The 23,305-nt window shown below is 57.4% G+C and overlaps 1 protein-coding gene across 10 annotated transcripts in view; it reads left to right on the forward strand.

The window, feature by feature from the left end:
• JAKMIP1 (janus kinase and microtubule interacting protein 1) overlaps positions 1 to 23,305 on the forward strand; it is a 194,557-nt gene that overhangs the window by 88,426 nt on the left and 82,826 nt on the right. For 6 of the 10 annotated variants that reach the window (XM_037829359.1, XM_037829358.1, XM_037829360.1 and 3 more), the window contains exons 2-3: positions 2,226 to 2,476; positions 12,849 to 12,974. In XM_037829359.1, coding sequence (XP_037685287.1) covers positions 2,348 to 2,476; positions 12,849 to 12,974 — 255 coding nt within the window. In that variant the 5' untranslated portion in view covers positions 2,226 to 2,347. Of the gene's footprint in view, positions 1 to 730; positions 1,318 to 2,225; positions 2,477 to 12,848; positions 12,975 to 23,305 lie in introns of those variants that run through there. The other 4 variants (XM_037829363.1, XM_037829361.1, XM_037829362.1 and 1 more) reach the window with 2 other exon arrangements.

The raw sequence follows: 23,305 nt of genomic DNA on the forward strand, positions 1-23,305 counted from the left end.
ACATGTGTGTGCTGGGGTCATAATTCCTCCCGCCGCAGGGGAGCCGTATGATGGGACATTAATCAGTGTGTCTAGCAGTCTGCAGGGCGAGCTTGAGAACCCGAGAATGGGTGTCCCCTGTGCGGCCCCTGCCAGGGCCGGTGCCCGGACTGCTCTTTCCCCACTCCCCCCACAGACACCTGGGCGGCTGGCTTGAGTGTGTCCTCGGGGACGCAGAGTGCCAGCCTCCTTCTGCGGGTGAGCGTTCTTCCAAATCTCACCCTCCCCAAGATTTCCTGAGTGCTTGCGTGGGCCTGGCTCTGTCGTGGCACTGGGGGGCACATGCAGTAGGGAACACAGCAGACCCAAGCCCCTGTCCTCAAGAAGCTGATGTTCTAGTGGGGAGAGACACCTGGGAATAAATAGGTTAGCTTAGGAGAACAGAAGGGATGTGAGGAAGTGTGAGTGCTGTGGACAGAAATGAAGGCGGGCAAGGGAAGGGGTGCGGGTTCTAATTCTGAGTGGCGAGGCGGGGTGACTCCTGGAGAGAAGTGCACGTTTCAGAGCGCTTGTGCTTTGCTAATTTGGACGCCGATGCCCCATTTACATGACTTCCTCTAGAATAAAGGGGTTTGTCTTGTCGTTGCCACCCTAACTCGTCCCTTCTAGACTGACTTTGCTAATTTCTTGGGACATGTTTTGATGACAAGCCAGATCTTGGAGATTAAGGGCGCTGGGGCAGTGGCACATGGAAGTGGGTGGATTCTTGCGTCCCCGGCTGGGTGTGGCTGGGTGTGTGCAGCCTTGCCTTCTTGCCCAGCATCGGCGCTCCACGGTGCTGCTCCAGCGGCTGCCCGCAGGGAGAAGCCCCAGCTTGGCATGCACCCCCAAAGCCTTCCCCTAGTGTCAGGGTCAGCACTGCCCTTAAGAGTGTGACGCCTGCAGCCAGATGCCCACCTTCTCAGGGCACCCGTTTCCTCCTCTGCACGGGGGGTGATGACTTGTGGGGTCTGGCTATGGAAGCCCGTTGTCCTCTCTGAAGCCCACCTGTCCTTTGGGCAGTGTTCCCCTCCCTAGGCCCTCAGTAAGAGGCTGTGTGCCCTGGCCTTGGAGTGGGGAGGTTTGGGGGTTTAGGGACCATCACCACCACCCTGTGTGACTTTGGACAATTGCCTTTGGGAGCCCGATTTTCCTAAAGCAGGTGGACCTGGGTTCAAATCCTGACTCTGCCTCTTACTGAATGTGTGGATGTCACTGGTGCTCAACTTCCATGTGCCTCAGTTTCCAGTTGTGTAACGCTGGGCCTCACCTTCCTATAAGGAGCTGATTAAACAAGAGGTAATGTAGGTGTGACATCTACCGCGGGCACCCAGGAAGTGGCTCTCGCAGTTACCACTGGCCTGATTTTGAGGGGTTTTGGCTTTGCACCCCATGGGTTTTGAGGGCAGTCTGACTAAAGAGAAGGTTTGGGAGTCCCCTGGAGGACCATGAGTGATGCTTTTCAGGGCCCCTGGTCTGCTGGGCCCAGAGATCACTTCTGCTTAGCTCCCTCCTCCGGGAGCCTCCACAGCCTCTGCTGGGCTGGCCCAGTGGCTGTGCTGGGTGCAGAGTTGACAGCTCGTGTGCCCAGTGCTGTGCTAATCTGGGGGGGTGGGGGTGGGGCGGGGAGGGACCCATGACCTTTATGAGCTCCACCAGCCGTTTCTCAAGGTGCCGTCCCCAGACCCTGCTCCAGAATCACCTGGGAGTGCTGATGGGAAATGCAGGTTCCCTGGCACTGCCACGAGCCTGGTGCTTCATACTCTGGGGGCAAGGTGCAGGGATCTGCATTTGAAACTGAGCACCCCAGGTGCCTGAGGCCCACTTAGGTTTGCATACCACCCATCTGCACATGGCTTAGGCGTGTAGCCTCATCTTCAAGCTCTGCGGAGGGCAGGAGTAGACCAGGGCTGCTCAAGGTATCACCCGGAACCTGCAGCTTCAGCATCACCTGGGAGCGAGTTAGAAAGAAACGCAAAGCAGGTTCCCTGGGGGTGGGGCCCGGGACGGGCGTCTTAAGCTCCCAGCGGTTCTTAGTTCACGTCGGCGGAGCCCTGGGTGCGCCTTGTGAATGGCGGGACATTTGGGAGGCGACGCAGGTGGCCCGCGCGGGGAGGGCGAGCACTGGCCGCCGCTGTGCTTGAGGGCCCGAGGCGGGGGGACGCCAGCCTCCCCCTGCTAACCCGGCTGCCTTCCTTCGCCCCCAGGATCCCGAGTGATGGTGGTTCCCGCGGAGGAGCGACCGGTTAGCGCCGCGGAGCTGGTCCCCGCACCTGCCGGCAGGTGGGCGTGAGCCGCGGGATCTCGGCGTCTCCACCCGCGGGGAAGCATGTCCAAGAAAGGCCGCGCCAAGGGCGAGAAGCCCGACGCGGAGACGGACGCGGTGCAGATGGCGAACGAGGAGCTGCGGGCGAAGCTCACCAGCATCCAGATCGAGTTCCAGCAGGAGAAGAGCAAGGTGGGGGGTGCTCTGCCCCGGGGGGCCGGGTGGGGTGTGGGGCGCGGGCCAGCCGCGGTGTGCCTGGGCGGGGGCAATAGCGCCCCTTGCGGTCGCGTGGAGGCCGTCGCCCCTCCCACTCTGCACCCAGCTCCTCCCAGCCTCAGTTTACCCATAGTTAAAATGGGGATAATCTCAGTTGTAGCTCAGACACTGCCTGGTGTGAGTCCCGGCCCCAGGTGCCAGTGGCGTGACCTTGGACGAGCTCCTTAACGCTTCATGCTTGAGTTTCTGTCTCCCCCGAGTGTGGGGGTGACAGCAGTGCCTCCTGAGGGGGTTGCAGTCAGCTTTTAGAACAGAGCCGGCTGTGTCAGGTGAGCTGTTGCCCCTCCCTTAGGGCAGGTGTGAGCTGTGGGGTGCCCGGCAAACTGTGGGTGACCAGTTGAAGTGGCACCCTTGTGTGCAGACCATCGCAGCAGGACTCCAGGCTCTCCAGCTTCAAGCCTCTCAGCCCCTCACTGGCTTCACCACCTTGGGCAAGAGGCTTAAAGGCTCCACACCTCCATTTTTCATCTGAAGCATCATGTCTCAGCAGCCGTCCAGGTGGAGGTTGTTTAAAGAGCCAATGTCAGGTGCACAATAAATACCCAGTTGGCACCTGTGGCCCAGGGGCCCTGCCACGGACCTTGATCTTGGCCTGGTCCTGGCTCGGGTGGGCTTTGGGGGCAAAGCAACTGGGGGTTCTGGGGACTGGAGGGGGTCCCCCATCCTGTGCAGGATGGAGAAAGGGGGTGGGGAGTGGTGGCTGGGCCACAAAGGGTCCCACCTGGGGGGTGGAGCGTACAGCTGAAGGTGCTCTCCAGCCCGTGCCCAAGGCACCTGAGCGATGGGTGAGGCCTGCCCAGGGAGCTTCAGCACGTGTCCCCAGCTTGAGAGCCCAGAGTGGGCACTAGCTGAGTGCTGGGCAGTGCCCAGCTCTGCAGTGGGAGGGGGCAGGGGCTCAGGCTCAGCCTCTGACCCCAGCTCAGGGGCCTGATGGCTAAACGGAGAGCAGAAGCAGAGCCTCAGGCTGGGGGCCAGAGTGATGGTGGCTCCTGGGAACTTGGGGACAAATGTGCCCCTTCCCAGCTCCAGGTGCTAGGAGCTTGGAGATATTCCCCTTCTCCCCACCATCTCCTCTTCTCCAAGCACTCAGGATTCCAGGCTTAGAGCAGTGACCTCCTCCAGCCATAGCTGCTGGTGAAAGCTACCCGTCCACACCCTGCCCCAGGCCGGAGGACTCGCCTGCCCGGATTGCCGGGTTGGTGGCTGGGGCTGCAGACCTGGCAGGGGAGCAGCCTCTATCTCCCTCTGCAGCTAACCAGTCACAGTTGCCTGCAAGCCAGTAAACCTCATCATGCCTTGGTTTCCCCCTCTGTTAAACAGGGACTTCTGAGGCTCCTGCCTCCCTGGGTAGTTTGAGTGAGTTGGTCACGTACAGGCTCAGACGCTGCCTGTCACACCAGGCACTCGGGAGGTCAGTGGTGGCTTTTGTTGCGTGTCTTCTCTGGAGGCAGGGCCAGGGGCTTTGGAGGGTCTCATGGTCCCTGCAGTGACCTGTGAGGGTGGGTAAGGTGTCCTCCACACTTGCAGGTGGGGAGCCGGGGCTGGCAGCCAGGCCTTTGGGGATCCCGCCCTGCACACCTCCTTCCTGACTCTGGGACATGGGGAATTCCCATGTGCGTGTGCCCTGCCTGTTCCCCTAGTCCAGCCACCCGTGTGGCCTCCCTTACCCCTTAGCCTGCTGGGAGTGTGTCCATTCTCAGAGAATTCGGCAGATGTGCTTGATGGCTGGTAGGAAAAGCATAACTCTAAACTCGATGGTGTTTAGATGGTATTTTTATATGATCTAATGATAACTGTCAATGTCACATTTAAAGTGTTATTTTAGCAAGGGATCCATGCTGAGCGCCGCAGGATGAGGGATATGTGATAAACGTATCTCTGTTCATCCCTTCATGCAGCCAGCACCCTGCATGCCTGGGCTGGGTAATGGGCCTTTGAAAGCGAGCCCTCCAGCAGGTGGGCAGACAGGTACATGGGGGGTGTGGGGATAACAGCCCTTGGTGTTGGAAAATGGTGTGGGGATCAGAGGGGCCTGAGAAGGCCTTGCAGAGTTGGTTTTGGAGCTGACTCTAAGGGTCTTAGCGGCTGGAGGGAAAGAGAAAGGTGTTTACACAATCTCAAGTGTCTGGCCCACACTCATGGGCACCCCGAGCCTTGGTCGGGGGTATCAAGGCAGGTGGGCAAAGTCCTGGCACCGAGAGGCCCCTGGGCTGGGGTGGGAGGGCAGAGGGGCAGAGGCCATATGGCCAGAGCCAGGCGGGGGAGGTTCCATCACTACCCACCACTTAGCAGCTGGCCAGTATCCACCCTGCAGCGCCAGCCCACGCTGGTTCCGGATCCGCACAGGGTGGGAGGCTCTCACCTGGTGATACAGAGTGAATCCGACCTAGTCCTGCCCTCACTGAGCTTCCAGCCTCACTGGGTGGGGCTGTGAGATTGGAATTTGGATGTGGATTGCATGGCCACAGAGGGAATCTTGGGGCTTTGGGGGTGGGAGGGCTGACCCAGCCCCGGCCAAGGAGGCCTTCCTCCCGCTACCTGAGTATGGAGGAAACTGAAGGCAAAGGGGGGACCCGGGCTGAGGAGCCCCTTTCTGTCAAAGTTGGGACCCGACTGGGCTGAGCTGATAGGGTGGATATTATTATTTACAAACTCTGCCTGGTTGTTCACACTTCGGTTCTCTTCTTCACTCGGTCCACAGCTATTTATTGAGCACCTACTGTGTGCCAGGCTCTCCCTCAGGAGCCGCGATGCCCTGGAGGTTGAAGACCCTCTCCTGGAGCTTATATTCTGGTAGAGGAGTTCAGAGATGAACATCAGTGAATACCACATAGTATTTATCAGGTGGCGGGAAGTTCCCAAAAGAAACTAAAGCAGGAGAAGGGGATGGAGAGGATATTGATTTTATACTTTGGATTATGATCCAATACTACTTTACTTATTTTCTGGTTCAAATTGTTCCAGATTTGGCCAGCAGGAGCTCTTTCAGTTGGCTTCCATGTCCCTTTGATACACCCCATCATTGCAGGATTATAAAATTGTATTTATTTGTTTGTTTAAGCATTTGTTTGTTTAAGCAAGCACTTTCTCACTTTCTGGCACTACAAGATGCTCCAGGGTCACCTTGTATGTTTCTTGCCCAGCCCTGGAATCAGCACTTCTCCGAGGAGCCCAGGTTCTTTTGACTTGGTTTCTTGGATCAGAAACCAAGATTTTGGGTGCTGGGTGTGCTCACAACTGCTGGGGTGTCGTTGCGTCTCTGCCCTTTCAGCTGAGAGCAGGGGAATAGGTGTATGTCCTAACCCACTGTATGCACGCATCCGCAGGTACTCCTAAACATATCCATTAAGCTCAGTCTGAGTCCATTCTGATGTTTCCAACTCGAACCCAGACCCACATGCATCATTGCCCTCCCCTCCCCTGGCTTGTCTTTACCTCCCGCAGCACCAGGGAGCAACCTGGCTCCACCACCTGCCATCCATGGGCTTCGTTGTGCCACATGATACAGGTATAGCGGTTAAACTGTCAGCCTGCATCCCCGTGGGACTTGGGAGGCTTTGGGCGCTGGAGGCTGTTACCTTACGTTTGCTCTCAGGGTTCTGCATTGGCTGCCCAGCGGGACTGAAGGGCTGAGTGGGCAGGGGCCACAGCGGGGAGGGCATTGGCCGGGTGGTGCTTGCTGTGATCTGGTGGAGGGCCCCCGGGTGGTAGCAGGGAGGTGGGGAGGTGTGGGCAGCTCTGGGGGTGCAGAGCCATTGACAGAGCCAGAAGAGGGCAACAAGCCATTGCAGCTGGCAGGGCTGGGCGCGGGCGGGGCTGGCTCAGGTGGGTTCTCCATGCCCACAGGTGCCCTCCCACGCTCCTTCTGCTCTTGTGGCTGCATTTAGAGTTCAGGTGCCGAGGAGTGGGTGGGTGCTGGCTCCTGGCCCTGCTATGCCTTTGGACTTGGGAAGCATCTGGTGGGCACAGTGCTGGGCGACGTTCATAGGCCTGCCCAGTGCCATTGAGTAGGCAGAGGGTGACTCTGTGCACACCTGGGCGTGCCCCGGCCTCATTCTGCTACACCCGGGTCATGTCCCCTGGGCTCGGCAGCTCTGGGCAGAGCCGGTGGGACCCAGCAGGACCTCTTGCCTGGCCCTGTCCTCTGTCAGCGTCCCTGCTGTGCACCCCTCCCCTGCCCCACCCAGCTGCCTTGGTTGGCCACCTTTGCCCCCTCCCAGGAACAGTCCCCAGACTCTGCTGTGTCCAGCTCAGCTCTGTTGACCACTCCCAAGCAGCCTTGCACACCCTCTGCTCACTCCCTCCACGTGCCTCCCTCCTCTTCCACCTGCGACCAGTCACACCAGGTCTTGCTCACGCCTGGTGTGCATACTCAGGACCCCAACCGCCAGCTTCCGTTTACCCAGCTGTGCCTGGCATGTGTGACTCTCCTCCTCCCGGCAGTCCCCCGAGGGGCAGCTGTTGACATCCCTGTGCCATGGAGAGGAAACCTAAGCCCTGGGAGCTTAAACAGTGTGCCCAGGGACGCAATGCTCATCGGAGTCGGGATTTGACCCCACCCTGATCCTTCTGACCCCAGATTACTGTCAAGCCATCCAGGCAGGGAGGGACAGCGTGCCTCCTGGAAAGGTCAATGCCAGGGGCATTTCATCTCTCACGGGAGCAGTCAGTTACCTTCCCAGTGTGAAAAGCATTAGGGAAAGCTCCGATTCCAGCCCCAGGCGACGTGGCCCAGAGATGGAACGGCCTCACGTTATTTCTGAATTCCTATTTTATGGGAGATTTTGAATTGCCTCTTTGCCTGGGTTGGTTTTACTTGCTTCTTTCCCTGCTGTTAATACCCAGGTGACATTTTAAAATTCCTCACTTAAAATAATTTTAGCATGTTAGTAGGCTATCAACAAGATGGTGTATTTGGGGGAAAACGCTGTCATTTTCCACAGAAGCAGCTTTTCCCATCTTTTGGGACTAGTGCTATTACTCAGAAAACCAATGGATTGTAAGGTGCCTGAGGAATATGTCTATTGCATGATCTTTGAAGAGAAGAGATCTAATAAAGCATTTTAGTAGAATGTTTTAAAGAAGATACTCCCTTGGCACATCTTACAAATAATGTTTTAAATAGTTTGCTGATTAGACAAATATGTTCCGGGCTGTGTTGGCAGCCTGGCAGTGGAAAGAACCTCTCTGGGGCTAGGTGAAACCTGGCTCTGTCCCTTGGCAGTGGCCACCTCAGGCAGGTCACTGGAAGCTTCTCTGAGCCTCGGATGCCTCGTGACAAAATAGAGAGTGAGTCACTTCCCTCCTAGAGCTGCCGAGAGGGTAAGTGTCCCTGCTCTGGAGCTCCAGGCTGGGTGACACTCAGCAACGCCGGCCCCTCCCCTCCCACTGCCCTTTCCACCTGGTCTGTCCCTAACTCCAGAATCTGTCACGTGGGCACTGGGGACGTATTTCTGGTTTATATTCTTTTCAGCTTTGTTGAGAGCCACGATCACTGTCAGTTGTGTTGTGACTGATGACTTGGCTGCTCTCACAGCTCTCAGAACTGGGAGGGATGGCAAGGCCTGACCTGCCTCTCACATCTTCAGTTGTTTGTCCACCTCCAATTCTAAAGACCGAAAGTTCTGCCTCTTGGTGACTTCCAGTACACACAATTATCAACAAATATTTGAATGTCTCTTAAGTGCAGCCCAGGCAGAGTGCTAGCAATAGAGTGGGGAGCCAAAAGGCAGAGAATACCAAGCTCTGTAGTGGTGGGAGAGGGGGACAGACAAATGGACAGGCAGGTGTCATCCCCCAGGGTGAGAGCATGTTGGACTGTGGCAGGTCAGAGGAGGGGCTTTTTTGGTGGGGATATATGAGTCGAGACCCAAGTGGGTAGAAATCAGCCAGGATGTGATGGGAATAGTGTTTCAGGGAGAGGGAACAGCATGTACGAAGGCTGAGTGTGGAGAGAACAGCACTGGAGGAACTGAAAAACATTCCATGTGGCTGATGGGCCAATTGGAGCTGAGGGGCCATAATGAGAGGCAGGAGTTATGTCAGGAGAAGTAATGGGATCTGATTTTCTGGCCTGCAAAGAGTTAGTGAACAAAATAAAAAGGGAGAATTTATCCAAGAAGGGGCATGGAAGGGGTACTGCCTTTGCAGGGGTTGCCCCCCACGGTGCTGAGGGAGCCATGAAGGGATGTGTGGGTCGGGCAGTTCAGCTGGAACATTCGAGGGGCTTCAGATGCCATAACGTGGCACCCGCTGGGCCCGTGGACCATCCTGGCTGTGTTTTAAGCCGTGCAGCTGCCCGGTTTTCTATGCTCTGAGCTATAGAGCCGTTTGCTATTCCTTGCAGCCCTCAGACGTGGCAGCCTCTCTGCTTATTCTCACATTCACCCCTCCCACCTTCTGCAACCCCTCCTTGCCCCTCCCGGGTCCCTAGTGCTGTCTTTCCTGCCTCTTGCTGTCCCTGAGCCTCTGCTTCCTCATGTCCCAGGATTTGCCGGGAGGATTAGCAACCTCATCATTTCCATGGAGCTTGTAGCTCAACAAATGTGCTGAGGATGGATGGAAGGAAAAAGCAGATGAATGAACAAATGAATGAATGAATACCACCTCCTGGCCCCTCCAAGCCCCCTCCGGCCACCCCACTGCCCTGAACCTACTTCTCCTTTTCTGCCCTGGCCTGGCTGCTTCCCCAGGGTCCCCACCAGGTGTGCCCCGTGATGCAAGGTCACCTGGTCACACCTCACCAGAGCTGATTACTAGCTGTGTGACCCGGACCAGATCTCTTAACCTCTCTGTGCCCAAATGTCTCCCTCTGTAAAGTGGTAATAATAGGCTGGGACAGTGCTTGTGTCAGGTTGCCCCAACCGCTTGGTGATTCACTAGGAGGACTCCGGGGTCTCGGCTTATTGTCATGCTCATGGCCATGACCACAAGAAGCAGAATCAGCCCAGGGAAAAGGCACATGGGGTGAAGTCCAGGGCAATCAGGCACAAGATTCCAAGAGGTCTCTCCCCGTGAAGTCACACAGACGTGCCTAATTCCCCAGTGATGAGTCGTGACAGCATGTGTGAAATGTCATCCACCAGGGAAGCTCCTTAGGACTCAGAGCCCAGGGCTTTTACTGGGGGCTGGCCACGTAGGCACCCACTGCCCAGCACCCACCAAGCTTGCAGATTCCCAGGAGGACAGCAGGTGCTCAACCAAAACCAAATTGTTTGCACCAAGAGTCTAGGCACAGGGAGCCTCGCTTAGCAGTTAGGAAATGGTGGGAACCTCCCAAAATCCAAGTTCCCAGACAACAGCTGAGGCCAACCTTGCAAGCAGCGTTTTCAGAGAACAGCGGTCAGGCCCGCTGTGTTAAATTTTGGGTACAGTGGGCCCTACCTTGGAGGGTTTTGCACGAGGATCGACAATGCTGATTTGCAGGACAGTGCCCCATGGCGGGCATGGAGTAAGCGTGTCGTGAGCCGTTGTTATCACTGTTCACTCCCAGGCCTAGTGAGGCAGACAGGGGTCGGTGCTTCTCTGGTATCAGCTACAGGCGCAGACGCTGGCTGCCCACGATAAACAGCACAAGAAGAGAATTGCTTCCCGGGTGCCCACCTTGCACCCCGTCACCAGGTGGGGGCCTCGCGGAATCCTCCAGCCGCCCTGCAGGGGCGTTATTTTTCTTCTTTCAAGGTGAGCCTGAGGCCCCCGGTGCCAGCGGGCCCTTCCTGCTGCCTGACATGTCCCTTCACTGCCTGTGCTGGGGACGCAGTGGCCTCCTCCCCCAACCGCCTCAGACCTGGGCCTTCCCCGAGCCCGGCCGACCAGGCGAGAGCTGATTCTGTTTCTGTGGTCCCGGAGCGGCGAGCACAGCCCTCGCGGGTAGCAGCGGCTGACCCGGTCATGAAGGGGCTGTGCACTGAGGGCCCCGGCTTGCTGGGCACTGGGGGTGCAGGGTGAGCAGGGCACCGTCCTTGGCCTCTTTGGACTTAACATTCTGGCTAGGAAGATGGACAGTGAGCACAAAGACAGACATGGCTTTTCATGTGGGGTTGAATTCTCTGAGCTGGAATTGAACGGGGCAAGGGGGCACTGGGTGCTGAGTTCTTGGTGATGGTGTGAGCATGTGTTTGGGGGGAGGCGAGGGCTGTTATTTCAGACAGAGACATTGGGAAACACCTGCCAGAAGGTGACAGTTGAGTAGAGCCCTGAAGAAAGGGAGTGAGCTGCATCAGGGACTCAGGGAAGCAGATTCTGGGCAGAGCAAATAGCACGTTCGGGGGCCTTGAGGCTGAAGAACATTCTAGGTCTCCGAGCTGCAACTTGGTGCACAGTGCTGGAATTCAGAACACTCAGTGGTTTCTCAGAGTCACCCACTGTGGCTGCCTGGTAGTGCAGGGACATTGCTCCTTAAATAATCCTTAATGGGTCAGCCTGTGGCTACACAAGTGTTGCTTTTATAGGCAGATGCATGCTGAGTTCTAAAGTGACCTCCAGGTGAGTTTCTAACATCCTTCCCGGGGATTCTGGCCCAGCCTCTGGGTCTCGGCCATATACCTGCACCTGTTCCTAAGGGAGGTGCCCACCTGTCCTCTTTGTTGCTTATTCACATATTCCCACATCAGTCAGCTGGCAAAAGGATCCAGGCTCTGCCCTGTACACTGAAAGGGCTGTACCTTTAAGGTGACCCATTGCAGCTACTAGCATTTATTGAGCACTAGCTGTGTGCCGGGCTCCATCCAGGCTGAGTGCTTTACAAGCATGATATCTCGCCATCCTTGCCATCCTCTTCAGAGGGTAGCTTCTTGTCATATCCCCATTTCAAGATGAGGACAGTGGTTGCAGTTAGGAAGGGGAAGCAGGACTCGAACCCAGGCCCTACTGTCTCTAGGGCTTACTCTGCAAGCAGCAAGCCACGGGTTGGGGGCCGGGCACCTGTCTTACCCTGCCCCCAGTGCTTTCTTCCCCCCTTGGTGGACATTCTGCCTCAAACAACCAAAAGAGAATGTGGCTCTTCCTGGGTTATTTCCAGCAATAGCATGTGTGGCTCACCCAGCTCCAAGTCCGACTTTTCCTTTGTGGGGCTCCTCGAGCATCTGCCTCTCGTCTTGATTTCTTGTTCCTGATCCAGTAACGACACTGGACCCAAGTTCCTCAGTCCCATCTGCCTGACTCTGGGCTTGGCATGGCTGGATGTCGGGAGTGTTTTCTGGGAAGAGACCACGTGGCCTTTCTCTTGCTTGTGCTGAGAGCCGTGCCAGGGGCTGGGGGATTGTCAGTGAGCAGGACGCAGCCCGGGTGCTGGGAGCTTGTGGCCTCGAGGCAGAGATGAGGAAGGGGTAGGAGCGGGGTCCTCAGGGGCTGCCGTCCATGCAGCCCCTAGTGTGGTGGCTCTGCCTGCTCCCCGGGTGCATTTATTTAAGCCTGTGTCCCGGGAGGGCAGACCTGCAGCCTCTCACGGATGGGCAGATGGAGGTGTGTGAGGTTCAGTAAGGTGCCAAGGCCCCACCACTAAAAGGTGGCGGGGTTGGGGTTCACGCCCTGGCACCCCCACCCCCATGCGACAGCTCCCAGCTGTGTCTCATTAAGATGATTAGCTCCCTAACAGAATGATGCTGCCAGGTGTTGGGGTTGGGGTTGGGGGCATTGGGACGCCATCCGAGTCAGGCCTTAGGGTGAGGGGACTAGTCCTGGGGTGGGGGGGTGGGGGCAGGGAGGGTGTCCAGGGCTATGGAACTCGCAAGAAAAACCAACTGTCCATCACATGAGCCTCTGGGCACTTGAACGGGTACATCCATGGGGGAGAAGGATCTGGAAAGCAGGCCGGGGCCATGAAAGGCGGCTGTGAAGGACCCCCACAGGCAGGGCTGGGCCTCCTAGTGGTACGGAGTGTGGGTTATCCCAAGAGGACTGGCCCCCTGGCTTGGCGCCTCCTGGCCTGATCCTGTGGCTTGTGTCTCCCCCACCGACCGCCAGGGTTTCCCCAGGAGGCCCAAGCCGTCCACTGGGCATCTGCAACATAATTTCATCTTTTGTTTATTTTCACTGTATCTGATTTTCCATTTTTCCTTCTATTTGTGCTAAATGATACAGATATTCCCATTGATAAAAATCACAGATTTTATTTAAATGAAAAAGTAAATGGGTTTATAGGAAAATCTGAAGCAAACTGTAGGGGAGAGTCTGGATGGGGTTGACAAGGAGGTGCGATGGAGCCTGGGGACCCTGGGAGGGTTTCCCGGGCTGGGCCACACAGGCAGGGACCCTGACCCTGACCGCTTTCTGTCCCACCCGGCTGCAGGTGGGCAAGCTGCGCGAGCGGCTGCAGGAGGCCAAGCTGGAGCGCGAGCAGGAGCAGCGGCGCCACACGGCCTACATCTCGGAGCTCAAAGCCAAGCTGCACGAGGAGAAGACCAAGGAGCTGCAGGCGCTGCGCGAGGCCCTTACCTTGCAGGCGAGGAGAGAAGGGGAGCTGGAGAGGCGTCCGGGCGAGCGGGTGGTGTACTGGATCGCTGCGTGGAGAGGTCGCGCCCACGTTGGGCGCCAGTTGCAGTCGTGTTGATTTGTCTGAGGGGGGGGGGCGGCCGGTTGCTGAACCCTCGGCTCTCGGGCTGCTCTGAGGGTACCGGCGGCGGGGGCTCTTTCCCGGAGGCGAGGGCGAGGCGGGGGACGGGGCCCTAGTCCCCGGCGGAGGCGTGCAAGGAGGGCGGCGAGAAGAGAGCAGGCGGGACACGGTTCTTTGAGGGTGTGGAAAACCAAGAGAGCGAGCGAGCTTTATTAGGGGAGAGCACCAGCTTATATTGGGTGATTAGGGGGCGGGGTAGCTGTAGAGGTCAAAGGCTTGGATTGGTTCAGAGGGGTGCAGAGGTTGATAGACAGGGGGCGGGAGTTGTTCCGGTAACTGAGCATGCTCACTAGAGGTGAGGGGAGTTGCTCTGGCAACGAGGAGTGTCCGAGCAGGACAAGGGGGTGGGGAAAAGGCGGTTCCCTCCGGCAAGCCTCTCCCAACAGTGGTATTTTGGGTAGGAAATGGGGCCTGCCTCCGGCCTCACTTTCCCAGGCCCGGGGGGCTGTGGAGGGCGCTGGCCCGTGCCCACCACCCTCCCCAGGGGCGGATCCGGTCCCCTGGCCCAGGCCCGCCAAGTTGAAGCACGTAATCAGTGTCCCGCATTGGAGATTAAGGGCGCTGGGGCAGTGGCCACATGGAAGTGGGTGGATTCTTTGCGTCCCCGGCTGGGTGTGGCTGGGTGTGTGCAGCCTTGCCTTCTTGCCCAGCATCGGCGCTCCACGGTGCTGCTCCAGCGGCTGCCCGCAGGGAGAAGCCCCAGCTTGGCATGCACCCCCAAAGCCTGCTTCCCCTAGTGTCAGGGTCAGCACTGCCCTTAAGAGTGTGACGCCTGCAGCCAGATGCCCACCTTCTCAGGGCACCCGTTTCCTTCCTCTGCACGGGGGTGATGACTTGTGGGGTCCTGGCTATGGAAGCCAGTTGTCCCTCTGAAGCCCACCTGTCCTTTGGGCAGTGTTCCCTCCCTAGGCCCTCAGTAAGAGGCTGTGTGCCCTGGCCTTGGAGTGGGGAGGTTTGGGGGTTTAGGGACCATCACCACCACCCTGTGTGACTTTGGACAATTGCCTTTGGGAGCCCGATTTTCCTAAAGCAGGTGGACCTGGGTTCAAATCCTGACTCTGCCTCTTACTGAATGTGTGGATGTCACTGGTGCTCAACTTCCATGTGCCTCAGTTTCCAGTTGTGTAACGCTGGGGCCTCACCTTCCTATAAGGAGCTGATTAAACAAGAGGTAATGTAGGTGTGACATCTACCGCGGGCACCCAGGAAGTGGCTCTCGCAGTTACCACTGGCCTGATTTTGAGGGGTTTTGGCTTTGCACCCCATGGGTTTTGAGGGCAGTTCTGACTAAAGAGAAGGTTTGGGAGTCCCCTGGAGGACCATGAGTGATGCTTTTCAGGGCCCCTGGTCTGCTGGGCCCAGAGATCACTTCTGCTTAGCTCCCTCCTCCGGGAGCCTCCACAGCCTCTGCTGGGCTGGCCAGTGGCTGTGCTGGGTGCAGAGTTGACAGCTCGTGTGCCCAGTGCTGTGCTAATCTGGGGGGGTGGGGGTGGGGCGGGGAGGGACCCATGACCTTTATGAGCTCCACCAGCCGTTTCTCAAGGTGCCGTCCCCAGACCCTGCTCCAGAATCACCTGGGAGTGCTGATGGGAAATGCAGGTTCCCTGGCACTGCCACGAGCCTGGTGCTTCATACTCTGGGGGCAAGGTGCAGGGATCTGCATTTGAAACTGAGCACCCCAGGTGCCTGAGGCCCACTTAGGTTTGCATACCACCCATCTGCACATGGCTTAGGCGTGTAGCCTCATCTTCAAGCTCTGCGGAGGGCAGGAGTAGACCAGGGCTGCTCAAGGTATCACCCGGAACCTGCAGCTTCAGCATCACCTGGGAGCGAGTTAGAAAGAAACGCAAAGCAGGTTCCCTGGGGGTGGGGCCCGGGACGGGCGTCTTAAGCTCCCAGCGGTTCTTAGTTCACGTCGGCGGAGCCCCTGGGTGCGCCTTGTGAATGGCGGGACATTTGGGAGGCGACGCAGGTGGCCCGCGCGGGGGGGCGAGCACTGGCCCGCCGCTGTGCTTGAGGGCCCGAGGCGGGGGGACGCCAGCCTCCCCTGCTAACCCGGCTGCCTTCCTTCGCCCCCAGGATCCCCGAGTGATTGGTGGTTCCCGCGGAGGAGCGGACCGGTTAGCGCGCGGAGCTGGGTCCCCGCACCTGCCGGCAGGTGGGCGTGAGCCGCGGGATCTCGGCGTCTCCACCCGCGGGGAAGATGTCCAAGTAGAAAGGCCGCGCCAAGGGCGAGAAGCCCGACGCGGAGACGGACGCGGGTGCAGATGGCGAACGAGGAGCTGCGGGCGAAGCTCACCAGCATCCAGATCGAGTTCCAGCAGGAGAAGAGGCAAGGTGGGGGGTGCTCTGCCCCGGGGGGCCGGGTGGGTGTGGGCGCGGGCCCAGCCGCGGTGTGCCTGGGGCGGGGGCAATAGCGCCCCTTGCGGTCGAGTGGAGGCCGTCGCCCCTCCCACTCTGCACCCAGCTCCTCCCAGCCTCAGTTTACCCATAGTTAAAATGGGGATAATCTCAGTGTAGCTCAGACACTGCCTGGTGTGAGTCCCGGCCCCAGGTGCCAGTGGCGTGACCTTGGACGAGCTCCTTAACGCTTCATGCTTGAGTTTCTGTCTCCCCCGAGTGTGGGGGTGACAGCAGTGCCTCCTGAGGGGGTTGCAGTCAGCTTTTAGAACAGAGCCGGCTGTGTCAGGTGAGCTGTTGCCCCTCCCTTAGGGCAGGTGTTGAGCTGTGGGGTGCCCGGCAAACTGTGGGTGACCAGTTGAAGTGGCACCCTTGTGTGCAGACCATCGCAGCAGGACTCCAGGCTCTCCAGCTTCAAGCCTCTCAGCCCCTCACTGGCTTCACCACCTTGGGCAAGAGGCTTAAAGGCTCCACACCTCCATTTTTCATCTGAAGCATCATGTCTCAAGCAGCCGTCCAGGTGGAGGTTGTTTAAAGAGCCAATGTCAGGTGCACAATAAATACCCAGTTGGCACCTGTGGCCCAGGGGCCCTGCCACGGACCTTGATCTTGGCTGGTCCTGGCTCGGGTGGGCTTTGGGGGCAAAGCAACTGGGGGTTCTGTGGGACTGGAGGGGGTCCCCCATCCTGTGCAGGATGGAGAAAGGGGGTGGGAGTGGTGGCTGGGCCACAAAGGGTCCCACCTGGGGGTGGAGCGTACAGCTGAAGGTGCTCTCCAGCCCGTGCCCAAGGCACCTGAGCGATGGGTGAGGCCTGCCCAGGGAGCTTCAGCACGTGTCCCCAGCTTGAGAGCCCAGAGTGGGCACTAGCTGAGTGCTGGGCAGTGCCCAGCTCTGCAGTGGGAGGGGGCAGGGGCTCAGGCTCAGCCTCTGACCCCAGCTCAGGGGCCTGATGGCTAAACGGAGAGCAGAAGCAGAGCCTCAGGCTGGGGGCCAGCGTGATGGTGGCTCCTGGGAACTTGGGGACAAATGTGCCCCTTCCCAGCTCCAGGTGCTAGGAGCTTGGAGATATTCCCCTTCTCCCCACCATTCTCCTCTTCTCCAAGCACTCAGGATTCCAGGCTTAGAGCAGTGACCTCCTCCAGCCATAGCTGCTGGTGAAAGCTACCCGTCCACACCCTGCCCCAGGCCGGAGGACTCGCCTGCCCGGATTGCCGGGTTGGTGGCTGGGGCTGCAGACCTGGCAGGGGAGCAGCCTCTATCTCCCTCTGCAGCTAACCAGTCACAGTTGCCTGCAAGCCAGTAAACCTCATCATGCCTTGGTTTCCCCCTCTGTTAAACAGGGACTTCTGAGGCTCCTGCCTCCCTGGGTAGTTTGAGTGAGTTGGTCACGTACAGGCTCAGGACGCTGCCTGTCACACCAGGCACTCGGGGGGAGGTCAGTGGTGGCTTTGTTGCGTGTCCTTCTCTGGAGGCAGGGCCAGGGGCTTTGGAGGTCTCATGGTCCCTGCAGTGACCTGTGAGGGGGTGGGGTAAGGTGTCCTCCACACTTGCAGGTGGGGAGCCGGGGCTGGCAGCCAGGCCTTTGGGGATCCCGCCCTGCACACCTCCTTCCTGACTCTGGGACATGGGGAATTCCCATGTGCGTGTGCCCTGCCTGTTCCCCTAGTCCAGCCACCCGTGTGGCCTCCCTTACCCCTTAGCCTGCTGGGAGTGTGTCCATTCTCAGAGAATTCGGCAGATGTGCTTGATGGCTGGTAGGAAAAGCATAACTCTAACTCGATGGTGTTTAGATGGTATTTTTATATGATCTAATGATAACTGTCAATGTCACATTTAAAGTGTTATTTTAGCAAGGGATCCATGCTGAGCGCCGCGGATGAGGGATATGTGATAAACGTATCTCTGTTCATCCCTTCATGCAGCCAGCACCCTGCATGCCTGGGCTGGGTAATGGGCCTTTGAAAGCGAGCCCTCCAGCAGGTGGGCAGACAGGTACATGGGGGGTGTGGGGATAACAGCCCTTGGTGTTGGAAAATGGTGTGGGGATCAGAGGGGCCTGAGAAGGCCTTGCAGAGTTGGTTTGGAGCTGACTCTAAGGGTCTTAGCGGCTGGAGGGAAAGAGAAAGGTGTTTACACAATCTCAAGTGTCTGGCCCACACTCATGGGCACCCCGAGCCTTGGTCGGGGGTATCAAGGCAGGTGGGCAAAGTCCTGGCACCGAGAGGCCCCTGGGCTGGGGTGGGAGGGCAGAGGGGGCAGAGGCCATATGGCCAGAGCCAGGCGGGGGAGGTTCCATCACTACCCACCACTTAGCAGCTGGCCAGTATCCACCCTGCAGCGCCAGCCCACGCTGGTTCCGGATCCGCACAGGGTGGGAGGCTCTCACCTGGTGATACAGAGTGAATCCGACCTAGTCCTGCCCTCACTGAGCTTCCAGCCTCACTGGGTGGGGCTGTGAGATTGGAATTTGGATGTGGATTGCATGGCCACAGAGGGAATCTTGGGGCTTTGGGGGTGGGAGGGCTGACCCAGCCCCGGCCAAGGAGGCCTTCCTCCCGCTACCTGAGTATGGAGGAAACTGAAGGCAAAGGGGGGACCCGGGCTGAGGAGCCCCTTTCTGTCAAAGTTGGGACCCGACTGGGCTGAGCTGATAGGGTGGATATTATTATTTACAAACTCTGCCTGGTTGTTCACACTTCGGTTCTCTTCTTCACTCGGTCCACAGCTATTTATTGAGCACCTACTGTGTGCCAGGCTCTCCCTCAGGAGCCGCGATGCCCTGGAGTTGAAGACCCTCTCCTGGAGCTTATATTCTGGTAGAGGAGTTCAGAGATGAACATCAGTGAATACCACATAGTATTTATCAGGTGGCGGGAAGTTCCCAAAGAAACTAAAGCAGGAGAAGGGGATGGAGAGGATATTGATTTTATACTTTGGATTATGATCCAATACTACTTTACTTATTTTCTGGTTCAAATTGTTCCAGATTTGGCCAGCAGGAGCTCTTTCAGTTGGCTTCCATGTCCCTTTGATACACCCCATCATTGCAGGATTATAAATTGTATTTATTTGTTTGTTTAAGCATTTGTTTGTTTAAGCAAGCACTTTCTCACTTTCATGGCACTACAAGATGCTCCAGGGTCACCTTGTATGTTTTCTTGCCCAGCCCTGGAATCAGCACTCTCCGAGGAGCCCAGGTTCTTTTGACTTGGTTTCTTGGAATCAGAAACCAAGATTTTGGGTGCTGGGTGTGCTCACAACTGCTGGGGTGTCGTTGCGTCTCTGCCCTTTCAGCTGAGAGCAGGGGAATAGGTGTATGTCCTAACCCACTGTATGCACGCATCCGCAGGTACTCCTAAACATATCCATTAAGCTCAGTCTGAGTCCATTCTGATGTTCCAACTCGAACCCAGACCCACATGCATCATTGCCCTCCCCTCCCCTGGCTTGTCTTTACCTCCCGCAGCACCAGGGAGCAACCTGGCTCCACCACCTGCCATCCATGGGCTTCGTTGTGCCACATGATACAGGTATAGCGGTTAAACTGTCAGCCTGCATCCCCGTGGGACTTGGGAGGCTTTGGGCGCTGGAGGCTGTTACCTTACGTTTGCTCTCAGGGTTCTGCATTGGGCGGCCCAGCGGGACTGAAGGGCTGAGTGGGCAGGGGCCACAGCGGGGAGGGCATTGGCCGGGTGGTGCTTGCTGTGATCTGGTGGAGGGCCCCCGGGTGGTAGCAGGGAGGTGGGGAGGTTGTGGGCAGCTCTGGGGGTGCAGAGCCATTGACAGAGCCAGAAGAGGGCAACAAGCCATTGCAGCTGGCAGGGCTGGGCGCGGGCGGGGCTGGCTCAGGTGGGTTCTCCATGCCCACAGGTGCCCTCCCACGCTCCTTCTGCTCTTGTGGCTGCATTTAGAGTTCAGGTGCCGAGGAGTGGGTGGGTGCTGGCTCCTGGCCCTGCTATGCCTTTGGACTTGGGAAGCATCTGGTGGGCACAGTGCTGGGCGACGTTCATAGGCCTGCCCAGTGCCATTGAGTAGGCAGAGGGTGACTCTGTGCACACCTGGGCGTGCCCCGGCCTCATTCTGCTACACCCGGGTCATGTCCCCTGGGGCTCGGCAGCTCTGGGCAGAGCCGGTGGGACCCAGCAGGACCTCTTGCCTGGCCCTGTCCTCTGTCAGCGTCCCTGCTGTGCACCCTCCCCTGCCCCACCCAGCTGCCTTGGTTGGCCACCTTTGCCCCCTCCCAGGAACAGTCCCCAGACTCTGCTGTGTCCAGCTCAGCTCTGTTGACCACTCCCAAGCAGCCTTGCACACCCTCTGCTCACTCCCTCCACGTGCCTCCCTCCTCTTCCACCTGCGACCAGGTCACACCAGGTCTTGCTCACGCCTGGTGTGCATACTCAGGACCCCAACCGCCAGCTTCCGTTTACCCAGCTGTGCCTGGCATGTGTGGACTCTCCTCCTCCCGGCAGTCCCCCGAGGGGCAGCTGTTGACCATCCCTGTGCCATGGAGAGGAAACCTAAGCCCTGGGAGCTTAAACAGTGTGCCCAGGGGACGCAATGCTCATCGGAGTCGGGATTTGACCCCACCCTGATCCTCTGACCCCAGATTACTGTCAAGCCATCCAGGCAGGGAGGGACAGCGTGCCTCCTGGAAAGGTCAATGCCAGGGGCATTTCATCTCTCACGGGAGCAGTCAGTTACCTTCCCAGTGTGAAAAGCATTAGGGAAAGCTCCGATTCCAGCCCCAGGCGACGTGGCCCAGAGATGGAACGGCCTCACGTTATTTCTGAATTCCTATTTTATGGGAGATTTTGAATTGCCTCTTTGCCTGGGTTGGTTTTACTTGCTTCTTTCCCTGCTGTTAATACCCAGGTGACATTTTAAAAATTCCTCACTTAAAATAATTTTAGCATGTTAGTAGGCTATCAACAAGATGGTGTATTTGGGGGAAAACGCTGTCATTTTCCACAGAAGCAGCTTTTCCCATCTTTTGGGACTAGTGCTATTACTCAGAAAACCAATGGATTGTAAGGTGCCTGAGGAATATGTCTATTGCATGATCTTTGAAGAGAAGAGATCTAATAAAGCATTTTAGTAGAATGTTTTAAAGAAGATACTCCCTTGGCACATCTTACAAATAATGTTTTAAATAGTTTGCTGATTAGACAAATATGTTCCGGGCTGTGTTGGCAGCCTGGCAGTGGAAAGAACCTCTCTGGGGCTAGGTGAAACCTGGCTCTGTCCTTGGCAGTGGCCACCTCAGGCAGGTCCACTGGAAGCTTCTCTGAGCCTCGGATGCCTCGTGACAAAATAGAGAGTGAGTCACTTCCCTCCTAGAGCTGCCGAGAGGGTAAGTGTCCCTGCTCTGGAGCTCCAGGCTGGGTGACACTCAGCAACGCCGGCCCCCTCCCCTCCCACTGCCCTTTCCACCTGGTCTGTCCCTAACTCCAGAATCTGTCACGTGGGCACTGGGGACGTATTTCTGGTTTATATTCTTTTCAGCTTTGTTGAGAGCCACGATCACTGTCAGTTGTGTTGTGACTGATGACTTGGCTGCTCTCACAGCTCTCAGAACTGGGAGGGATGGCAAGGCCTGACCTGCCTCTCACATCTTCAGTTGTTTGTCCACCTCCAATTCTAAAGACCGAAAGTTCTGCCTCTTGGTGACTTCCAGTACACACAATTATCAACAAATATTTGAATGTCTCTTAAGTGCAGCCCAGGCAGAGTGCTAGCAATAGAGTGGGGAGCCAAAAGGCAGAGAATACCAAGCTCTGTAGTGGTGGGAGAGGGGGACAGACAAATGGACAGGCAGGTGTCATCCCCCAGGGTGAGAGCATGTTGGACTGTGGCAGGTCAGAGGAGGGGGCTTTTTGGTGGGGATATATGAGTCGAGACCCAAGTGGGTAGAAATCAGCCAGGATGTGATGGGAATAGTGTTTTCAGGGAGAGGGAACAGCATGTACGAAGGCTGAGTGTGGAGAGAACAGCACTGGAGGAACTGAAAAACATTCCATGTGGCTGATGGGCCAATTGGAGCTGAGGGGCCATAATGAGAGGCAGGAGTTATGTCAGGAGAAGTAATGGGATCTGATTTTCTGGCCTGCAAAGAGTTAGTGAACAAAATAAAAAGGGAGAATTTATCCAAGAAGGGGCATGGAAGGGGTACTGCCTTTGCAGGGGTTGCCCCCCACGGTGCTGAGGGAGCCATGAAGGGATGTGTGGGTCGGGCAGTTCAGCTGGAACATTCGAGGGGCTTCAGATGCCATAACGTGGCCACCCGCTGGGCCCGTGGACCATCCTGGCTGTGTTTTTAAGCCGTGCAGCTGCCCGGTTTTCTATGCTCTGAGCTATAGAGCCGTTTGCTATTCCTTGCAGCCCTCAGACGTGGCAGCCTCTCTGCTTATTCTCACATTCACCCCTCCCACCTTCTGCAACCCCTCCTTGCCCCTCCCGGGTCCCTAGTGCTGTCTTTCCTGCCTCTTGCTGTCCCTGAGCCTCTGCTTCCTCATGTCCCAGGATTTGCCGGGAGGATTAGCAACCTCATCATTTCCATGGAGCTTGTAGCTCAACAAATGTGCTGAGGATGGATGGAAGGAAAAAGCAGATGAATGAACAAATGAATGAATGAATACCACCTCCTGGCCCCTCCAAGCCCCCTCCGGCCACCCCACTGCCCTGAACCTACTTCTCCTTTTCTGCCCTGGCCTGGCTGCTTCCCCAGGGTCCCCACCAGGTGTGCCCCGTGATGCAAGGTCACCTGGTCACACCTCACCAGAGCTGATTACTAGCTGTGTGACCCGGACCAGATCTCTTAACCTCTCTGTGCCCAAATGTCTCCCTCTGTAAAGTGGTAATAATAGGCTGGGACAGTGCTTGTGTCAGGTGCCCCCAACCGCTTGGTGATTCACTAGGAGGACTCCGGGGTCTCGGCTTATTGTCATGCTCATGGCCATGACCACAAGAAGCAGAATCAGCCCAGGGAAAAGGCACATGGGGTGAAGTCCAGGGCAATCAGGCACAAGATTCCAAGAGGTCTCTCCCCGTGAAGTCACACAGACGTGCCTAATTCCCCAGTGATGAGTCGTGACAGCATGTGTGAAATGTCATCCACCAGGGAAGCTCCTTAGGGACTCAGAGCCCAGGGCTTTTACTGGGGGCTGGCCACGTAGGCACCCACTGCCCAGCACCCACCAAGCTTGCAGATTCCCAGGAGGACAGCAGGTGCTCAACCAAAACCAAATTGTTTGCACCAAGAGTCTAGGCACAGGGAGCCTCGCTTAGCAGTTAGGAAATGGTGGGAACCTCCCAAAATCCAAGTTCCCAGACAACAGCTGAGGCCAACCTTGCAAGCAGCGTTTTCAGAGAACAGCGGTCAGGCCCGCTGTGTTAAATTTTGGGTACAGTGGCCCTACCTTGGAGGGTTTGCACGAGGATCGACAATGCTGATTTGCAGACAGTGCCCCATGGCGGGCATGGAGTAAGCGTGTCGTGAGCCGTTGTTATCACTGTTCACTCCCAGGCCTAGTGAGGCAGACAGGGGTCGGTGCTTCTCTGGGTATCAGCTACAGGCGCAGACGCTGGCTGCCCACGATAAACAGCACAAGAAGAGAATTGCTTCCCGGGTGCCCACCTTGCACCCCGTCACCAGGTGGGGGCCTCGCGGAATCCTCCAGCCGCCCTGCAGGGGCGTTATTTTTCTTCTTTCAAGGTGAGCCTGAGGCCCCCGGTG

This window comes from Choloepus didactylus, chromosome 3 (assembly GCF_015220235.1).
Source record: "Choloepus didactylus isolate mChoDid1 chromosome 3, mChoDid1.pri, whole genome shotgun sequence".
Lineage (NCBI taxonomy): Eukaryota > Metazoa > Chordata > Mammalia > Pilosa > Megalonychidae > Choloepus > Choloepus didactylus.